Source organism: Pseudochaenichthys georgianus, chromosome 10 (assembly GCF_902827115.2).
Source record: "Pseudochaenichthys georgianus chromosome 10, fPseGeo1.2, whole genome shotgun sequence".
In the NCBI taxonomy this organism is placed as follows: domain Eukaryota; kingdom Metazoa; phylum Chordata; class Actinopteri; order Perciformes; family Channichthyidae; genus Pseudochaenichthys; species Pseudochaenichthys georgianus.
Genome location: NC_047512.1, coordinates 19,970,176 through 19,989,461, shown reverse-complemented (window position 1 = coordinate 19,989,461; position 19,286 = coordinate 19,970,176). Strand labels below are relative to the sequence as shown.

Below are 19,286 nucleotides of genomic sequence, written 5' to 3'. Positions count from 1 at the left end.
TGCACAGGGGCAAGAAGACGGGGACAGGGGGCTCTAGGGAGTCAGTTTCCCGTGATGCATCATACCCTGAACCGAGAATCAAGTTGGTAAAACAGCAAGGGGAGTCTTGTTCCCTCTCTGGCTTCTAAGAGGACTGTGGAGGGGGAATGAAGTGAGGGACTAAAAAAAGGGAGAAAATGGGGGAAAGCAAAGCTCAGCCCATAGGGGAGAAAGAGAAGAGTAGACAGAGAGGGATGGAGGGTGGTCCATCTTCCACTGAGGTGGGACAGATCTAGATCCTCACCCTTCCCCTCACTGCATTATCACATCGACTGTTTAAGGTACTGAGGTAAGGCCTCAGACATCTCTCCCCCTTTCCCTCTTCCTCCGCCCCTCTCCCTCACTTCCGCTCTTTCTCCTTCCCTGAGCCTCACTTGCTGGCCAGGGTGTAGCAGCCCTGCTGGTGCCACTGCATGTCACGGATACGCCTCACAGACTGGAACTGAGGATGGCGGGCACCGAACTCGTTGAAGTGCCTGAAGTCTCCCTTCTCCAGCAGGTACTGGCTGCCACGGTATCCGGGGAACTGGTATCCCACCCAGCTGGAGAAAACAGAGGAAACATGTCAGCCCCGGATACTGTAGGTACATTTTCTTTCTATCAGTGATAGCTTCAACCACTCACGTTCCACAGCTGACAATGATGCTGCCAACTCTGTCGGTGAAGCCGTAGGAGAACAGGCTGGGAACGTCATCATCCATGATCTCCATCTTGCGGCCCTTGAACTCTCCAACCTCGTACAGGCAGATCTTGTGCTTCTCAGCGTCCTGGAGTAGAGGAAAACAGGGAGAAACACTAGTTTAGTTGGCAGTCGAAAGCAAAAGAGAAACTTGTGAGTAAGAAATCAAGCATGTTTTTTTGTACCATTTTGACGGGCCTGAAGGACAGCAGGTAGTCGTTCTTCTGGCAGTTGCTCCAGGAGTCCCAACGGGGGTACTCTCCCTTCTCCAGGATGTACATCTCACCACAGAAGTTCATCTGCTCGAAGCCCACGAAGCTGCAGAGGAGACAATATTATGAAGCATCCATGCTGCAAGATGACTGCAAATAATTACTAAAAAAAAAATCTTCTTTGAGACTTACGGTCCGCACTCAACGCGCACAGAGCGCACACGGTCCATGCCCATCTCACACACATTCATGCACTCGTTGCTGATCTCGATCATGCGACCCTGGAAGTTCTCCTGGTCGAACACGTACATCTAGAAGGGACAGATAAACACAGATGAGTCAGTTATCTGTGATATGATAACCTGAATATATCCTGATATCCCGTGCTAGAGATACCCACCTTGTAGGACATCATTCCCATCTCAGACTTCTTGCTCTGAGCAGCCTTTCCGTCGGTCTGGGAAGAATTCTTGGACTTATCACTGGACATGATTGCTGGGTGGAAAGAGAGAAAAAAATCATAAGAGTGGAAACTTTGATATGACAAATCAATCCTGTTTGCACCAGTGAAAGTATTTTCGAGATAGAGGAAAGACTAAATGTAACATTTTTAAAAGGTATTTAAAATAAACTGGATCATTTAATTTAATCTATGCCTTTTCCTTCTGATTTGTATCTCAACATACTTGTTGGTATACAGTATGTGTTTGTACCTTACCTGTGTGTGTGTGTGATTCCTATGAGAAGCCTCACTCGAAGTGTGTGCGGCTCGAAGTGCGCACCTCCTTTATATATGCTGGCGCCCACAGGAGAGGGATTATGGGTAGAGAAACAAACCTGCTGAGGTCAGAGACACGAGACAAAAGAAACCCCACATCATCAGAGAGGGGCGGTCAGAGGGGGCGGGCGGAGGCAGAGGCTGACTGACAGGAGATGTAGCTCAGACTGAGGACCAGTTACTAACAGAACAAATCTGCTACAAGTTGATGATTCTGAAATCAACTTTTAGAGGTAAATCATGGCCCCTAAATCAAATAAGCAGCATTAATTGATATGTCATATATTCTCTAGTCTACATACCAATCTGCTTATTCAATTTATAAAGCAGTATGATACATGAATACAATGACATGAATGTTTAACTGTGGCTAAATGAATCTGCAAATTAAAAGCTTTTTCATGAATGTTTTTGAATATTTCCAGATAATACCAGTGATTAACTTGTGTGTTACATTATATCTGAATAAAATAGTCCCAATTTCTTGTTGGGTTATTACAGTTATTAAACCTCTCACCTGGAACACCCCCACACAGAGGTTTGAAACCATAATACTTTAAATCTTGGCACGTTTGTTTTAATTTAGAATTGGATAAATGTGACTGCAGGGAAACTTTGAAACAACAGTTTGTCATCACAGCACGTTGTTCTCCACTTTTTACACCATTGACATAACCACATGTCAGATATGTGTGCAAACAGGTGTAGCCTACACCTGCACCCATGAAGGTACACGCACTAAATCGTTTGTTGTAAATTAGACGTTATTGTTTGAACAAATAGCACAGAAATTAACTTTATAGTTATCTAGCCTTTCTATTCTCATATAAAGACACACCAGTTATCTTCTTCTGTGTATCACTGCCTCTCTACTCCGCCGTTAATCCCCACCCCACCCAGGCCCATTGTGCCGGGGCACGGGCTGGACTGCTGACCGGGGTCCGAACATACCGGAGCGCCTTTGTTCCGCAGCCCCAGCAGCACTATGGGATGTGCTGAGCTGGCCTTGGAGCAGGACAACAGCATGTAGCGGACACGCAGCCGACCCGGGGCCGCGCCTCACGGCCGGGTCTAACCAGAGCCGTGAACGCGCAACAGCAGGCGCGCTCCCCGACCGTCGGTATAAAACTGAGGCGCCAGGTTCCCGCAAAGCTCTACGCGAGGCAAGCCGTAGCCGTATCACTTTCAAGCTCTTCCAATAAAGTGCCAATCTAGGTAAGGATGCTTTCTGCTCTCATACAGCTCAGAGTCAGACAGACAGACAGACAGACAGACAGACAGACAGACAGACAGACAGCCAGACAGACAGACAGACAGACAGACAGACAGGTGAACCTGCAGGTGCTTCACGCAGACACTGAAAAAAACAAAAGCACTTTCTGAATCACCTGTACAACACCTTAATTTTGATCAGAATTTAGTTTCAGATTTTTTTCAAAATTTAAAAAAGATAGAAAGACAGAAGGTATATTAACCATTGCTGGCCTCCAGATGTTTAAATTCAGATATTTTTTGGGGAGTTGTACCGCTTGAATGTTATACAGAGATTTGTGGTGTGCCTTTGGAAGTGAGAATGTAACACTACAAACAATTGTGCAGAAACAGTGTGGAATATCTCATTGTTAAATCATTTATGCTTTTAAAAAAGTACTTTTTCTTATTTACATCTCAGGAGTAAAGATGTACAGAACTACAAGATCCCCAATGATGCAGCCCCTGGTCAACTCTGGCATGGGCATGGCTCCTTTCTTCAAGGTAAACACTCACATTTGAGCAAAAATTCTGCTTGATGCTGAAAGCTAAAGGAGGATACCTTTTATACAACTGTATTGCCAACATACTTCTTGTAACTTGATGCCTCTTATCCTCTGTCTCTTTCAGGTGACTGTTTTCGAGCAGGAGCATTTCCAGGGCAAGTGCCTGGAGTTCACCTCTGAGTGCTGCAACGTCCAGGATTGTGGACTGGACAACATCCGCTCCATCAGGGTGGAGAGCGGAGCGTAAGTGTCTCAAGCATGTTACACTGTTAACAAATTAGACTTAGTATTCTGACAGTACAACATGTTAATGACATATACTCAAGTAAAACTGTTATCCCCATTTGTTTTCTATTGATTAATCATTACAAACAACAAGAGGAGATAAAGAGGAGTCATGTGGACGCTTTAAGCACCAAGAAAATGATGTTGTTGACTATGCAAAGGAGCTGAATTGTTTTGTTCTGAATGAAAGAAAGCCTATTTTGGAAATAAAATGCTTTTGAGCTGCATGATTTAATAGAGCAACCCTGGGACATAGTCAGAATTTAATTACACCAGGATCTAAATTAGATGGCTCTTCAGATGGCCATACAGTGAAGTGATGATAACATCTCTCTCTCTCTCTCTCTCTCTCTCTCTGATAAGCTGGGTGGGTTTTGAGCACCACGACTTCCAGGGCCAGCAGTTTATCCTGGAGAGGGGAGAGTACCCCCACTGGGATGCTTACAGCGGCTCCCTCTCCTACCACGTGGAGCGTCTGATGTCTCTGCGCCCCATCTTCTGCGCTGTGAGTACATCCTGTCTCTTAGTGTTCAGGTGACATTCAACCTTTACCCGGGGATTCCAAAGTCAAACTTTTTCTCCCCCCCCCCCCATGCAGTCCCACCAGAGCAGTCGCATGCTCATCTTTGAGAAGGAGAACTTCATGGGCCGCAGTTCTGAGATCTGTGACGACTACCCCTCTCTGCAGGCCATGGGTTGGATGATGCCCGAGGTTGGCTCCATGCACGTGCAGTGCGGCGCGTAAGTGAACCTGATTGATGGGATGCATTTTATCAGGACATACTCGAACTGCTCCTCCACTTCCAAGGATATTTACACTTGAATATCCATTTCAAATCCGGCTACCAAAATATAAATTCACAAATAAACCTGCACATAGTTTATGTATTAAACACACAAGCTAAATCTCCAAGTGTGTCCTAAATCCCCCCACTTGTCACCACTCCCACTGCCTGTTGTTTGTTTCTCCTGCAGCTTTGTGTGCTACCAGCACCCTGGATACAGGGGCCAGCAGTACATCATGGAGTGTGAGAGGCACAGCGGAGACTACCAGCACTGGAAGAACTGGGGGTCCCACTGTCAGACCCCCCAGATCCAGTCCATCAGGCGCATCCAGCACTAAGAGGCAGACTGAGACAGACACCCCTCGATCCCTCTAAACCCCTTCCTCTTTCTTTATCCCCCTCTTCAATCCTTTCCTTCCTCTTGACTTGAGATGCAACAGCCGCCCCCCAACACTACTGATTTACAAATGCTGCCAGAGTGTGATAAGAGACAATATCACACTGTTAAAGCACAGGGAAACACATGCTCCACATACACACACGCTGACACTCATAGGGTCTTTTTACTTGGTTTAGAGGTTCCTACGCACTCACACACAAACACACACCTGCGCTGTACTCCTTACCTGAGCAGGGCGATGAGTAGAGTGAATCCTCAGCGAGCTTGAACAGAGGGGAGGTGAAGCTCCAACATGAAGACATGATGAGAGAAAGCCCCCACAGGCAGCACCCAGTCTCCTCAGTGCAGCTCAGATGTGTTGTTGTGTGCAGGAGGTTGATTACTAATAAACTCCATTTCACTTCATGTCTTCTTGTTTTATTATAAAAGTGTGAATATGATGAATACAATGTACTCTCTTTGCAGCATGAAACACCACCTGTAGGTTTTTAAGTTTGTAGAGAACTATCTAAATGTCTATACATTCTCAAAAGTATTTGGATAAGTTTCTTATTATGTTTTGATGAAACACACTTTATAGTTTCTTTTTTCAAGTCAGGAGTTCAGTTGTAATTGAAACCATTATTTTCAAGTCCGAATATGATTAACTGCATTTAAACCTGTGTACCATATTTAAGGTGCTAAAAAATGTTTTTAATTGGGAAAATAACAGGATAGGGAAGAAACATCTTCAGTTTCATTCATCACAAGGACATGCATTATCTTTACTTTTCAGTGTGTCGGCAGAGAGAGCTGGAAGCAGTGCGAACTTAGGAAAAACATGTAAACAGACAAACGTAAAGAAAGGAGAGAATATCTTCCTCACTCTGCAAAACGTTTAGCAAAAATGCTGCAAATAAATAAAGTACAATTAAATTCACAATTGCTGTTTTGGCAATATGCATCATAAAGAAATGTGCTACTTACACACCAGTATCATTGGACCTATTTACTTACACGTTGTGTTTGTATTTTACATTTCTTTGTACATAAAAAATAATCCACACCCCAAAGGTGAAACAATTTTGAGTGAAGTGCATGTAGAGTCACAGAAAAGAGCCTCTGCAGGAAGTAGAGGAACATTTATTGTAGAAATCAGTCCAGACTCAAAAGTGCCACAAGGAACATTACCAAACATAACTTAACAGTAAAACAAGGAAGACAGAAGTTTCCTGGAACATTTCCAACTAACAAAGGCTAATATTGTCAAATTTGTTACAACTAAAACAGTAATAGTCATAATTATAAGTAATAAAACACTCGCCTAAAACACACTTGATTGTTTTTGCACTGCATCTCTTTCTAAACTGTTTCTATATCGCTGTTTTTCTCACTTTCTGCAGTTAAAACAAACTATGATGAATATCTCTGCTTAGTAAACATAAAATCACTGAACTTAACAGCAATACTTTTTTTTTTACATAAAATCAACTGCTTAATACCTCGAAAGAATAAAAAAGTCACTTTTTGACAATGGTTAACTCAACTCAGGAACTGAATAAGTGCATATGAACTTCACAGTCCTCTTTTTTGTTGCTGATGTGAGTGCCTTCAGAGTTATGATGCACATGTTTGCTTTTTTGTCTTTAAATCCAAACAGATAGTCAACAAGTCGCTCACAAATCTCTCACGTGATTGTCAGACATTTATAATCAGACGTTATTTATCTTCAACTCTTAAGCTAAATGAAAACAATTCAGGAATGTTTTTCCATGAAATCAAATAACATGAACTGGAGAAGACAAGTCAAAAGAAACCTGACAGATGCTTGTGAAGCACCCGAGTGTGACGATCCTTGTTAACTAGCTCACCTCACAGTAGCAAGGAGCGATGATGAAGTGTAGATTGGATTGTCTCCCACAACGTCAATATCCTCGTCTCCTTCCTCTTCCTCAACCTCTGAGCACTCTGTCCAGCTGAAGAGCACGGGATCAGGGGCGGGACTGGAACCGCCAATCACATCGACGTCCTCGTCATCCTCCCAGCTTCCTGTCGACGTCAGACTGAACTCTGTTGCTGAAAGTGAAGTGGGTGAAAGTGAAAGCTTTGCGTCGACACAATGAGTCTGAGGTGAAGTGTCCGAGTCTTCAGGTTCTCCGTCCACAGCAATCATCTCATCCCCGCTGCTCTCCATCTCACAGTCAGTTCCTCTGATGTTGATTTCACCCCTCTTTGTTTCATCTTGTCTTGGTAAGCACTCTCCTGCAATGGGAACAGTCTCTACAGAGACTATGTCCCTCCTCTCTCTGGGTGCTGGTCCGGAGACACAGTCTGCAGATTTAGAGCTCAGTGCGCATGTTTCAGAGGTCGGCTGTGCTGTCTGCTCAAAGCAGACCCTCTTAGGCACAGAGGATTCCTCACCCGTCTCCTCTGGCTCGGTGTGTCTCTTCTCTCCCCTCCTTGTTTCTTCCTCTACCTCTTCCTGATGCTGGACTGTTAATTCTTCTTCACGTGTCTCTGGATTTCTCTGTAGTTGTTCATCCATTACACAGGGCTCCATAGGCTGTGGCTCAACAGGTAGTGATGAACTCTCTGTAGAAAATAATAATTAGACACAGATCATGTCGGTGCAAGGCATGACAGACAGCGTCTAAACACACACTTACTCCACGCCAAACAGATGTAATAATACTTTCTTAGTCAGGTCAGAATGGTTGCAACAGTGGAAACCACGTACATATTTAAATATTATGCGTGAAACTAGCTCTATGTAAATTAAATCTAAATATTTATTGCACCGCAGAAAGAGTCTTTATATGTTTTACTCTCCAGACTCTGAATCAAAATGATGAAATCAAACAATTTCTTTAATATTTATAAGTATGTTCAAACTAGATGTGTACAACAATATAACATTTAGAAAATATGTATGTACTTTTAAATGTGCATCATCGTATTCATTTCCAATTGTTTGTGGATGTTTTTATCACCCTGGATGGTGATCTCTTACCATTAGATAAACTGTCTCTTCCGGGGCCTGCTGATGATGGTCGCTTAGTTTGAAGTGGCTCCACAAGAAAGGGTGCACTGTCCTGAAAAACAAATGAATCGTATTCAATCATAAAGACACATTTACAAACAAGAGTTTACAGCAATGCTACCAACTCAATTACTTATGTAGTGTACTTATGCCAAGCTTTTAGCTAAATGCTAACAGGACAGAATGACAATGCTAACAGGCTGATGTGAAGCAGGTGTACAAATCACCGTGTTCACCATGGAATGTATTTGAAGGTATTTGGATGAAAATCTAATTTATTTGACATGGTAACGTTTTTACCTGAAGGCATTAGTTAGAAAGAGTTAGCAGGCTTTATTATCTCAGAGAGTTTTGTTAACATTTTCATTTGAAATAAAATGCAGTAAACATATAAACGTTTCTCCTAACACTCACTGTTTGCAGACTGCGCTGTGTTTCACCTCCAGTATCTTGAGAGTATTAAATTACATTCTATATTACTGCTAGCAGACAGGGTGTCACCAAATCAACCAGGATGGAAATCATGAGGATTAGCACCACAATAACAGATGTTTAAAAGACACATTTGGAGATTGAAAAAAGATCAATGCTCACCATATTTGCCTTTCTTAAGCGGCTTCTGATTGGGTAAGTCTTTGTGCTCCATGCAATCGGCGGAGCTGCTTCCCGGACGCTGTCCCGTGGCTGTGTCACCGATGATAAACTGCGCTTTGTTTTGGCAGATTTCTGAAAAATACATTCACACACAAAAAGAGTTGATACATTTGATTTCACACTCTGTGGCTGCAACAACCCAGTTTCTTCCTCACATGTATATGTATCAGACTGTGCTGTACTGGTGACAGCAGAGATCATCAGAAGCATTATCAGAGTGGAGTTAGCAAAGTTTTCCACCTTGACTTCCTTGCAGCTGCGCTCCATCACTTTGTCCGACAGCCGGCCGCTCCTCTCCAGTTTCAACCCAGGCGTATGAAGCAGATTCACGTCTCTCTGGTCCAAAATCTTTGTGCTTTTTGTTTCACTGGATGACACCGGCTTCCTCACCCTCACCCTCTTTCTGTCCAATGAGAGCATATACGGCTTTATTCTTTTCCTTTTCCTTTTTCTTATTTTGTCTGGTGCCGTTGATCCCTCGGTGTGTTCAGGTGGAGCGGCACTGCGAGCAGAAGACAGTGAACGCCTCAGAGGTGTTTCAGCCTCGTCACTCGGTTGCCTGGCAGGAGGAGGTGTATTCTTTCTCTGAGCGGTGTTAGGGCTCTTTGGGGTTTGGGTCTGTCTTCTTCTTCTGTTTCTTCTCGGGACAGTGTGCAGCTGGTAGGCCTCGGTGCGGCTCTGAGCGCCCGTCTCCGCCTCTTCACAGGTGGAGCAGCTGTCCATGTAGTGCTCAAAGGACTGGAGTAATGTGTACAGCGTCTCGTTCAACTCCCCCTCCCCCTGCTGCTGCAGAATGGGGGTCCCAGGGTTTGCTACGCTGGGGCTGCCCCCTCCTCTCGCTACAACAACAACCTGTGGGTACCCATTGGAGCCTGATTTGTTTTGTGTCACAGTATTTCCACAGGAGGCCACGTCGCTGCTGCGGGTTGGAGGAGGAGGCTGAGGAGCACCGTTGTTTTTTAAAATATCGAGGTCCTTCATCACTTCCTCCAGCAGACGTTCAATGTGTTCGGGCTGTTCCTCGTGAGGGGGAAGACGCGGGGGCCTCCCTCTCCTCGGCCGCCCAACGGGAAGACCGTTCTGTTGGGAAAAGAATGTATCAATTGAAAAACAATAACAAGTACTAATGCACGAGGTCTTGAAATGTGTCATAAAGTGCTTTTTGATTTCTACAGTGAGTTTACAATAAGTTTGATATCTGAGTTGTTTTCCTCTTCGAGCTAAATGATTGGTCAGAACTCAAGGGACATCTTGATTAACCAATGACACTGACAAAGATGTGGAGGGCTGTAGTTAAAAAAGTAGTTATTTTTCACACTTTCTATGTTATTTATGTTTACAAAAAAAAATTTGATTCCTTGGTCATTTATCAGGATTTTATTTTTTAATTAAAAAAAAACATTACAGATTTTAAACGATCCTCCTGATTAATTTCTATTAAAAATATAAATATAGTATTTCAAGGTGTAAAATGCTCTCAAACTGACACTGGAGACTGACTTAACTGTTAGTTGTTATGTTAAATAACTTGTGTTTTTGTATTAAACTTGTGTTTTTAAGTATGTATTTTATGCCCCTTGTAGCACTTTGGGATTGCTTTTAGTACTGAAAGGTGCTTAACAAATCAAATGTTTTTTTATTATTATTATTAATGTTATGATTTGATTGTGTTAGAATAGGACAGCGTTACGTCTGTACTCACCGGGTTAACCTCCTGCGTTGTTCTCTTCCTCCCATGCTGCGTTTGACCTCCTCTCTCCCCTTTGTATGGCAGCACGTCTCCCACCCCCCACACTTTGCCGGGCCCTCTTTTCTTCGTTGACTTCAGGAGCTCTCTGGGCTTCAGGAACAGCTTCCTGCCTGCAGCCCCTCCGCCCTGTCCCGTCCTGGGCGTCCCCCCCCAGACCCTCTGCAGGAATAGCTTCTGCAGCCTGCTCACCCCCACCTCCTGCACATCCACCATCTGCGTCAACCCTCCTCTCCCCCTCCCCCTCCCTCCTGTTCCTGCTCGTGATCTCCTGGCTCTCCTCTCTCCTGCCCCCCCTCTCCTGGCACCTCCCTCTCCTGCGCCCCGCCTCCTTCTTGCTCGCCCCCTGCCGACACCCTCCTCCTTGTCCGGGTTCAGGAAGTGATGAATGTATCCTGTGATGTTGCCATCAAACTGCTCCAGATTTTGGTCCTCCCATTCATTAGCGGCTGCTTCTCCGGCTGCCTCCTGGGGGGCGGCCCACCAGCTCTGAAGCCCAGCAGCACAGGGGGGCCCTTGGCTGGAAAAAGGAAGAAGAGTCTGGGGGACAAAGGTGTGCTGAGGTGCCAAAATAGACATGAACCCAGCTGCTGAGGTGGATTCCTGCATGGAGTCCATGAGGGCATATGATGGCTGTTGTGTTGGGTTTTCATTAGGTGGGTAGACAAGGGATATGGGAACGTAGGGAATTTGAGGGGGAACAAAATGGGAGGTGGTCTGTCCTAAACTCTGAAAAGCGGCTACATCGATGGTCTCAAGGGGGGCTGCTGGTTGATAAGCGGGAACCAATTGCTCTTGCATCTCCTCTGTTTGAGTCCATGAGTCTTTTCTACCATCTGACAGTGTGTCTTTCCAAAGAAAGGTGCTCCCATCCCTCACCTCTCTCCTCCACCTGCCCCCTCTCCCTTCATCCTCCTCAGGCATCAGCGGCTCCGTCTGCACCCCTGCCTCGGTGTGCCCCCCGTCTCCTTTCACACTGCCTCTCTCAAGTTGTCTTTTTGTGACCTCCACCAGCCCGTGGATGCCAAGCTTGGCCGCAGCAGAGATAGCTTCCTGCTTCTCCTTCTCCCCCTCGCCTGCCATCTCCCCACAGTACAGCAGTCGGACCATGTGGAGCAGGGTGCAGGCGCTTAGAGCCCGAAACTCCAGGAGACGGCTCTGTGCTGCAGGGGGCTGTGGCGCGGAGGACAGAGTGGAGGAGAAGTGGGGGCTGAGAGCGGACAGGACACAGCTGTGAGCCGGCACTGAAACACCTGCAGGAAAGGACAGGTGTCAGTAATGATAATAGCTTCCACAACTACATAAAACCATATGAGATGGTCTATCTGCAAACCTTCTATGTGCTGATTAAAAGAAGACACTATAAAGGTAACAGTGTTTTTGTGAGTGTTTTTATACCTTCTGTCTTGAGCAGGGTGTCACAGAACTGGCTGCACTGTTGCTGTCTCTGCAGCTCGGCGAGGAGGAGGGCTTCAAACCCCGGCTTCTGGTAGCACCACATCTCCCCATCTACGTCTGAATAAAATAGTAGCCTAAGCAATACAAACATCATCAGTCGATATTTATTCATTATGACAACATACATTACACTGACAGTCCTTTTTGATCATTACTCTTTGTTGTAATGATCTGATCTGTTATGACTATCAATTCTGTGATAATCCAGAATATTAGTTGTTTTTTATTTCTTTGTAATTTTCTTCTTTTTGTCTTGCTGAATTTCTATAAAAAACAGACACACGTCACACACACTCATCCCCCTCTCACACACCCCCTTCAAAATAAAAGCCCTATAGATATCTTTACAGGAAGCGGGATGTTTTTTCAAATTAAAAGCCTAGAATATTACTATTTTCAAACAAGAAGCTTACATTACTCAGCTCTGGACATTGAGGGTATATATTTTTTATATTTTGTCTATGTTTAAACCTTTATTTTCAATATTAAGTTGCATCGCTATTTTCCTACTCACTTTCAAGTTGTCCAACAGTCATTGCATTTGAGCTTTAACCATTTTGATTAAAATAATTTCACTTTTCTGCATTTTTCCACTAAGTTCAGCAACACTTGGTTTCTGTAGCTAAAAGCAGCTACAGACACCATTCAACCAAAACAATATTAAACTTTTTCTGAATGTTTAACTAAGTTCAGCAACAAACTTGCGCAGCTTGCAGCATTCACACGCATTTTCAGCATTCTGCATTTTCTAGTTGACTGATTTTGCACATTTAGTTCAACATTGTATTTTAAAATAACTTTAACAGCTTGAATTTCACACATTAATTAAAATTCTCCTTTCCCCCCCAAACAATATGTATTTTACTCAGTCGTGCATTTTAGAGGTTGTTCTGCACACATGCAGGTTAGCATCACGGCTGACAGCTAGCAGCCAGCTAAGCTAACTGTGTGCCAACTAGTCAATGCAGATCACCTGTTAGTTAACATGTCATGCACATTACATTGTCTCTCACCAAAGTTCTGAGAACAACCTGAGCACTTTGCACTACTTTCTGGCACTAAAGATGTAAACGTGCACAGGTGACACATGTCGGATTCACTTACCGTATCAATGCTCTTTAAAAATGATCTCCGACGTCAAATATTAACTAATGTTCGTCTAAAATATCGATGTATCAGAGTGAGATTAACAAACATTATATTGTTTAGTGTTTTTTTTTCTTTTTTGGGGAGGTCTATACGGGTCATCGTGGTCATCAAAGTGCACTGTCGTGTGTCGCTCCGCCACCAGGGGGCGGAAGTGTCAGAGGGTACAGAGACACAACATTAAACACAAGATGATTCACTTCTAGTCCTTCCATGTTCGCATAAAAGCGTTAGCATTTTTGCATTTCTGTGATCAGTGACAATATTATTTTAACGGCAGGGGCTGTACTTCAGTAAAATGACTCAAGTACTGCAGGTTCAGTTTCAAGGAACTGCCCTTTTTTTATGTTCTTCCTGTTTTATATTTTTCTAGAGTAATCATTGTTGCTGTACTGTTTTGACTAATTTATTTTTAACCACCTTACATTACCTGCACTTGTATTAGCACACAGTTAGTTCTTGTGTTAGGAAACTTAACTGCTCTGTTTTTAAACATATGTTGTTATTGTCTCTTATAAGCAAGTAGGCCTATGTCCATTTCATGCTGCTTTATTCTTCTACTACACTACAATTTAAAGGCTAATGTTTTTGTAATGCTCCACAATATTTGTTAACCTTCAGTTACTTTACATTTTGAATCCAATATATAAATCGACTAATAAATGATGATAAAATGTTACGATATAAGTCAAGCTAATAGCTCCAAAACAGAAGCTATTGTGGGTTATCCCCCATAACCTACATTACCTTTTCTGGCCAAAACATACCCCTCTCCACAGCAGTTACCAACCTGGTTGTAAGATTTGACAGACATCTGACATTTGACACCCACATCAAACACCTGTGCAAAACCTCCTTCTACCACCTCAGAAACATTGCAAAACTCCGTCCCACACTCTCCCTGTCAGATGGTAGACTGAAAAACCATTAAACATTAGCCTGTGTTAAATGTTACCAACCAGCTATTATTTTTGGGACAACAATTTGAATGACCACCCTTGGACACCCTGTCCCTGTGTATGACAAATAAAAAAATTAACAAGGTGTTATTTTTATCCAGCTATATGTCGGCCTGTCAACCCCCTCCTCCCTGTTGGGGCATTAGTGTAAACCAGAGACTGTGGTGTAAACATATATGATGAAACAGTGTCAAAGGCATCTTAACAAGATTTACAATATTTACATTAGTTTATCAAAGCACTTAAGATATTCATTGCTATCGGGATGTTGAGAGCATTCCATGGAATATAAGAACAAGTGTATCTCGAGCCGGTTTCTCAAACTTACCCCACCTTTAATTTAAGTATTGATTAATCTGCCTCTTAGTTTTTTTAAGATTAAACGATTAACAGCTTGGTCTAGAAAATATATCAGAAAATAATGAAAAATAAATAATAATGCTTTGTTTTTTTTATTCCAAAATCTATAAATATGCAGTTTAATATGACATTTAACAAAAAAGCAGGAAATGTTCACATTTGAGACTAAAAACAGCATTTCTGCATGAAATATTACTTTAAACGACTCACTGATTATCAAAAACAGTTGGCAATTATATATACTTTTGTTGAGCAGATTTAGTCACATCCAGTTAGTATCTTTGAATATCTTTACTGTACGTATTTCCCTCCAAGCCAAGGTGGCGCAATAGTGACATTAGTCTGTATCTTTGAAAGATTCACGTGTCCACCACAGACTGCTTAAACCTCATTAACTTTCCTCAAGCAGCAACACTGACAGAAAAACAGGCCAAACACGATGCACCTGGTGCTTTACTCGACCGACCAGGCAGCTGCAGTTTCTAATTAAAAAATACATCACAAAGGAATTACAGAGACAGATAGTTTGCAGCAATGTGGACTTTTTCTCTGTTGAAAGGGTCATTATATTATCATTGCCCAACATCACAAGGAGAAAGGACCAAGTAGTTCTGGGGTAAATAGGACAAGTAGGTTAACATTAAAAACAACCTACAAAGTACAACTAATTTAAAAAAAATAGTCTATACACTGCCTTCCAGTATTTCACTTGGATTTCATTTGCCTTTGATCCACCTTCATTTTATTTTCATTTGTACTATTCCTAACCTTTTTTTAATACACCATTTCGTTTTTGTATATATCAAACTGCTTTATTCTGAAACTCTGTCTTATTTTGCTACCTTTGTAAATCACTTTATAATGTAGATTTGTAAAAGTTGTCCATAAATAGATTGTTTATAATTGTTCATAAACATAGTCAAAGTTTCAGTCTGTGTGCTTCATTAGAACTGAGACCTGCAATCCCAGGAGAGTCTTTGGTGCTCATGTCCACAAAGAAATAAAAAATGTCCTCCAGTTTTTGAGTTCACATTGTCTCGTTGTCTCTGTGACTTTCAAAGAGGACTTGCTCGAAGGACGAGGAAGGGACCGGACTGAAAAACTTGGTTGGTTTTGGAGGGTTCTGTTTGTATGGAGCGGGCCGGGGCCATCGCTCGTTGAACTTCACAAAGAACAGAGGGTCCTTGAAGGGCCCGCCAAAGATGATGGCCTGCATCAGGTAGACGAGGGCCACGACCATGAAGCTGATGAGGAAGAAGGGGATGAAGGGCCTGAGGTGGTCCCAGGCCACCATGACCCCGTAGCCCAGGCCCCCCAGCTGGGTCTGCTTCCCTGTGTGAGAGGTGTGGCGAGAGGAGTCCGGGGCCAGGGTACGATCGGGGGACTCGCCATCCGAGTTTGAAGAGGACGGACTGGGGACATCGAGGGACACCATGAGTTACAAGTCAATACTGAGCAGTTCCTTTGCTTGTACACTGAGATCTTTGAAATTGCTGTCCTGCACACATCAGGTGTTAGGCCTCACATAATCTCCAGCGGAGGGGTTTCCCGAAAGCAGACTCTGGTTCCTCCGATGAATCTGGTGCTACATTCCTCCCGACAAAATGATTCCTCTGTGAACATAAGATAACATCCTATTGGTCTTTTCCACCCCACAGTTTTACTCGAAAGATCTGGTGAGCTGGAGTTGAATGTTGTTGCTTCTTAGCTCGCCTGAGAGAGAAATCGAGAGTAAATGCAGAACAGCGGGGGCCTAGCCCTAAATAGATATGACACCTAATGACAGAGCGAGGGAGGGAGAGAGAGGGGGAGGGATTGGGGGGGGGGGGGGGGGTTTGCTGGGTTTGGTCGTCTGAAATTTAAGGAACGTGCGTGCATGAGTGTGTGTTACTTACCGACATTACACACATTCAATGACTAACACTGACATTTGCACACACAGCTGTGGTTAAGGAACTAAAGGACGAAACCATTAATGTTGCTCTGCAGTTTACTGCAGCTTATACTACACTGTGGCAGGAGCATCTATAGGACATAACCTATAGACTTAACACATCTTATCAGGGCCAGAGCTCCGGTTTTAGATTTACTGGGTTCATGAGTCCCAGCAGTGAGGGGACTTGCCTCTACACTATTTTTATTATTTTTATTTAGCCTATATAGAAATATATTTCCCAACATCAATGGGGAAAACATTCTTAACAATGCAAGAAAGAACACAATTTTCGAGGTACACTGTATAGGCCGAGTGTGAAACCTAAAGGATATGTTGAGATGTTTGACTTAAAGCAATACTCACATGCTCATATGCACTCTACATTTCAGGAGATATTTGTTATTGTTCCTAATATCCAAACTTTATGTGAAGAAAACATATAAATGATTGGGTTGTATGACCTACTTGTTGCAGCTCAGCAATCCATTTTCTGTGAACACAAAACATATTCTCAAATATGATCTTATACATCCAGAATAGAAAAGAAAATGTGTCCATTGTATCAAGTGTTAAAAGGTGTCAAGTGAAGAAAGTAATGAATGCTTGGTCATATTTTTGAACTTCTCTTCTCATTATTTGAAAAAAGAGGGACAAAGGGAATACCCATGTTTCTATTCCTCAAAGCTAATTGAAGGGCAACGACATAGATTGACCCAGCCCTGAATCTTTGTTTCCAAACATTTTTGTAAAACCAAATCCTTCCTTTCGAAATTGATCAAAATTGCAGAGACAGAAACACATCTTGAAATATATGTGAAGTCTCATTATAAACCATATATAGAGTCATGGATTAAATACTTTTATAACTCAGAAAATAATGTGCATAATAATTGATCAAATTTAAGTTTGTCTTCTGGATCAGCTTCTCAAAGACATTCAATGGTTATAATTGCAGAATATAAAAAAGCACCTGTTGGTAAAACCACGAGGACATGGGGATGACCCACAGATTATTAGCTTCTTTCTGAGTCACACACACACACACACACACACACACACACACACACACACACACACACACACACACACACACACACACACACACACACACACACACACACACACACACACACACACACACACACACACACACACACACACACACACACACACACACACACACACACACACACACACACACACACAACTTTCTCACTGACCTGCGACGACAGCCCTCGTGATCTAGCAGCTGCTTCTCAATCTTGTTGCGAATTTCACATGTGTTGCATAACTGGAATCAGCAAGACACTTTCACATCGTGGTTCAACCCTCACGTGTTTCTGCAACATGTCATGACCCTGGAAAACACGCACACAAACACACACTCTTCCCTGCCAGCATGTGAAACCAGAGACAACAGCAAAGCCGAGAACGTCGACACTAACAGTTCTTAAACTGTGCTGCGGTGTTGGAAAGTTAATTGGCTTTACGCAGACATGAACATGACAGTTAGATTAATGTGTTTGTGAGTTCAAAAAATATGTGATGACAGAAAAGACTTCACTACAGATAACATCTTCACAATTAGAGCATCCTTAATGGAGCAAATTGGTGTTAGAGCAGGGACGTGCACAGACATTTGGAGGGGCTATTGCTCTAAACTGGAAAAAGGCACCCCCCCCTTTCATCTCTACCCCTGAAAGCCTTGTCTTGCAAGATATAATGTGATCTTTATTAACCGGAAGATGATCTCTGTTTTTCTGCCTCTCCCTTTCTTTTGCTGCTTGCATCCGCAAATCTGCTACTGCAAAAGCTAAGTCCAATGGCTTTATCTTATATTTATTCCACCTGGTCATGCCAATCATGTGCGATTCACTGCTGCAATGCTCCTTCATTCTTACTTTTGCCTGCCTCCACCTGCCTCCAGACTTCCATGTAGACCTACTCTTGTACTTATCGTCATTCATTAAAATGCGACAGCTGAAGCAGTACATAGCATCATTTTGTGGAGAATACTCCAACCAGGGGTTTTCATCATACCAGTGGCCCTGAAAAGACCGCCCATCTTGATTTGTTGGGAACTGGACCAGAGGACGACGACGGGGTCCAATTGAGTTTGAAAATTTGACGAAGGCCTCATTGTACTTGATATTGTTCTTCTGAACATGGGCTGGATTGGTGGAGTTTGGTAGCTGTAGCAAAACAAATAAGGAGCTTTCACTCTTGTGGACTCTGATGTTACTGCCTCATTCTCCATCTCTTCCCTCTCAATCTCCTCCCCTTCCATCTCGTCATTCTCAATTCCTGTCTCTTTCTCCTTATTTTCAGATTCTGTCTCTATCCTTTCTTCATTCTCTGAGTCTGAACTGTTCTGGGCATCATTGTGTTTTGTCTCAGGCTCACCATCTATCAAATACAATTAAGAGAATGTTTTAGAGCTCTTTATAAGGCATTGTTGCTAAGTGTTCAAATAATGAAAGCATTATTACTGTTGTGATCTCCTTTTCACACTATAAAGGAGTTCAAAGATGGAGCTGTCTCCAAAATAAACGTTTTACATATATTCATATTCTTAAACAGAATTATTAGTATCAGAATTAAGTAACATATACACTTAATTATTTACTGCTATAAAAACATACAAAGACAACTGAATACTAGTGATGTCAGTTACATTTTAGATTGGAGAAGGTTATATAGTCATTCATGCGAAAATAAATATGTTGCCTACTTGTATAGAATATTTACAACCTGTAATAAAGCCTTTGTGAACCAGTTATCTGGCCATCTTATCCATATTACACTACAGCAGTAGTAGTATTTTACTAGTTCACCAACTCTCAAATGCGCTCTGAACTGGAGGCTTCGGGTTAGCCCCCAGCAGAGAAATATTAACTTCACTCAGCACAAATAGAGGCTTTGCATTTATCACTGATTTAAAGATTTGTTTTAATGAGTTATTAGTGTACTCCAACTTATGTAGTGGCTTGACATAATCACAGTGCTTCACCTGCAGCTGCCCTGCTGGCACCTTTTATCCAGCTCTGCAAAGTTGCAATCCTTTTTGTTGCC

The 19,286-nt window shown here is 42.8% G+C and overlaps 3 protein-coding genes across 3 annotated transcripts; 1 reads left to right on the top strand and 2 right to left on the bottom strand.

Annotated features, from left to right (window-relative positions):
* On the bottom strand, positions 1-1,761 carry LOC117454037 (beta-crystallin B1-like). The gene is made up of 6 exons (XM_034093089.2): positions 1,649-1,761; positions 1,331-1,425; positions 1,123-1,241; positions 904-1,036; positions 664-806; positions 1-581 (listed from the first exon to the last, which is right to left on the bottom strand). Exons 2-6 carry the CDS (start codon positions 1,418-1,420, stop codon positions 410-412), a joined length of 657 nt encoding a protein of 218 aa, XP_033948980.1. The 5' UTR covers positions 1,421-1,425; positions 1,649-1,761; the 3' UTR covers positions 1-409.
* A 1,075-nt stretch (positions 1,762-2,836) lies between these two features.
* Positions 2,837-5,340, top strand: cryba1l1 (crystallin, beta A1, like 1). Its single transcript, XM_034093090.2, has 6 exons — positions 2,837-2,923; positions 3,381-3,463; positions 3,590-3,708; positions 4,114-4,255; positions 4,349-4,491; positions 4,726-5,340. Exons 2-6 carry the CDS (start codon positions 3,389-3,391, stop codon positions 4,871-4,873), a joined length of 627 nt encoding a protein of 208 aa, XP_033948981.1. The 5' UTR covers positions 2,837-2,923; positions 3,381-3,388; the 3' UTR covers positions 4,874-5,340.
* A 699-nt stretch (positions 5,341-6,039) lies between these two features.
* LOC117453376 (uncharacterized) lies at positions 6,040-13,081 on the bottom strand. Its single transcript, XM_034092199.1, has 7 exons — positions 12,918-13,081; positions 11,754-11,887; positions 10,311-11,608; positions 8,849-9,688; positions 8,549-8,680; positions 7,925-8,006; positions 6,040-7,506 (listed from the first exon to the last, which is right to left on the bottom strand). Exons 2-7 carry the CDS (start codon positions 11,854-11,856, stop codon positions 6,782-6,784), a joined length of 3,180 nt encoding a protein of 1,059 aa, XP_033948090.1. The 5' UTR covers positions 11,857-11,887; positions 12,918-13,081; the 3' UTR covers positions 6,040-6,781.
* Between the last annotated feature and the right edge of the window lie 6,205 nt (positions 13,082-19,286).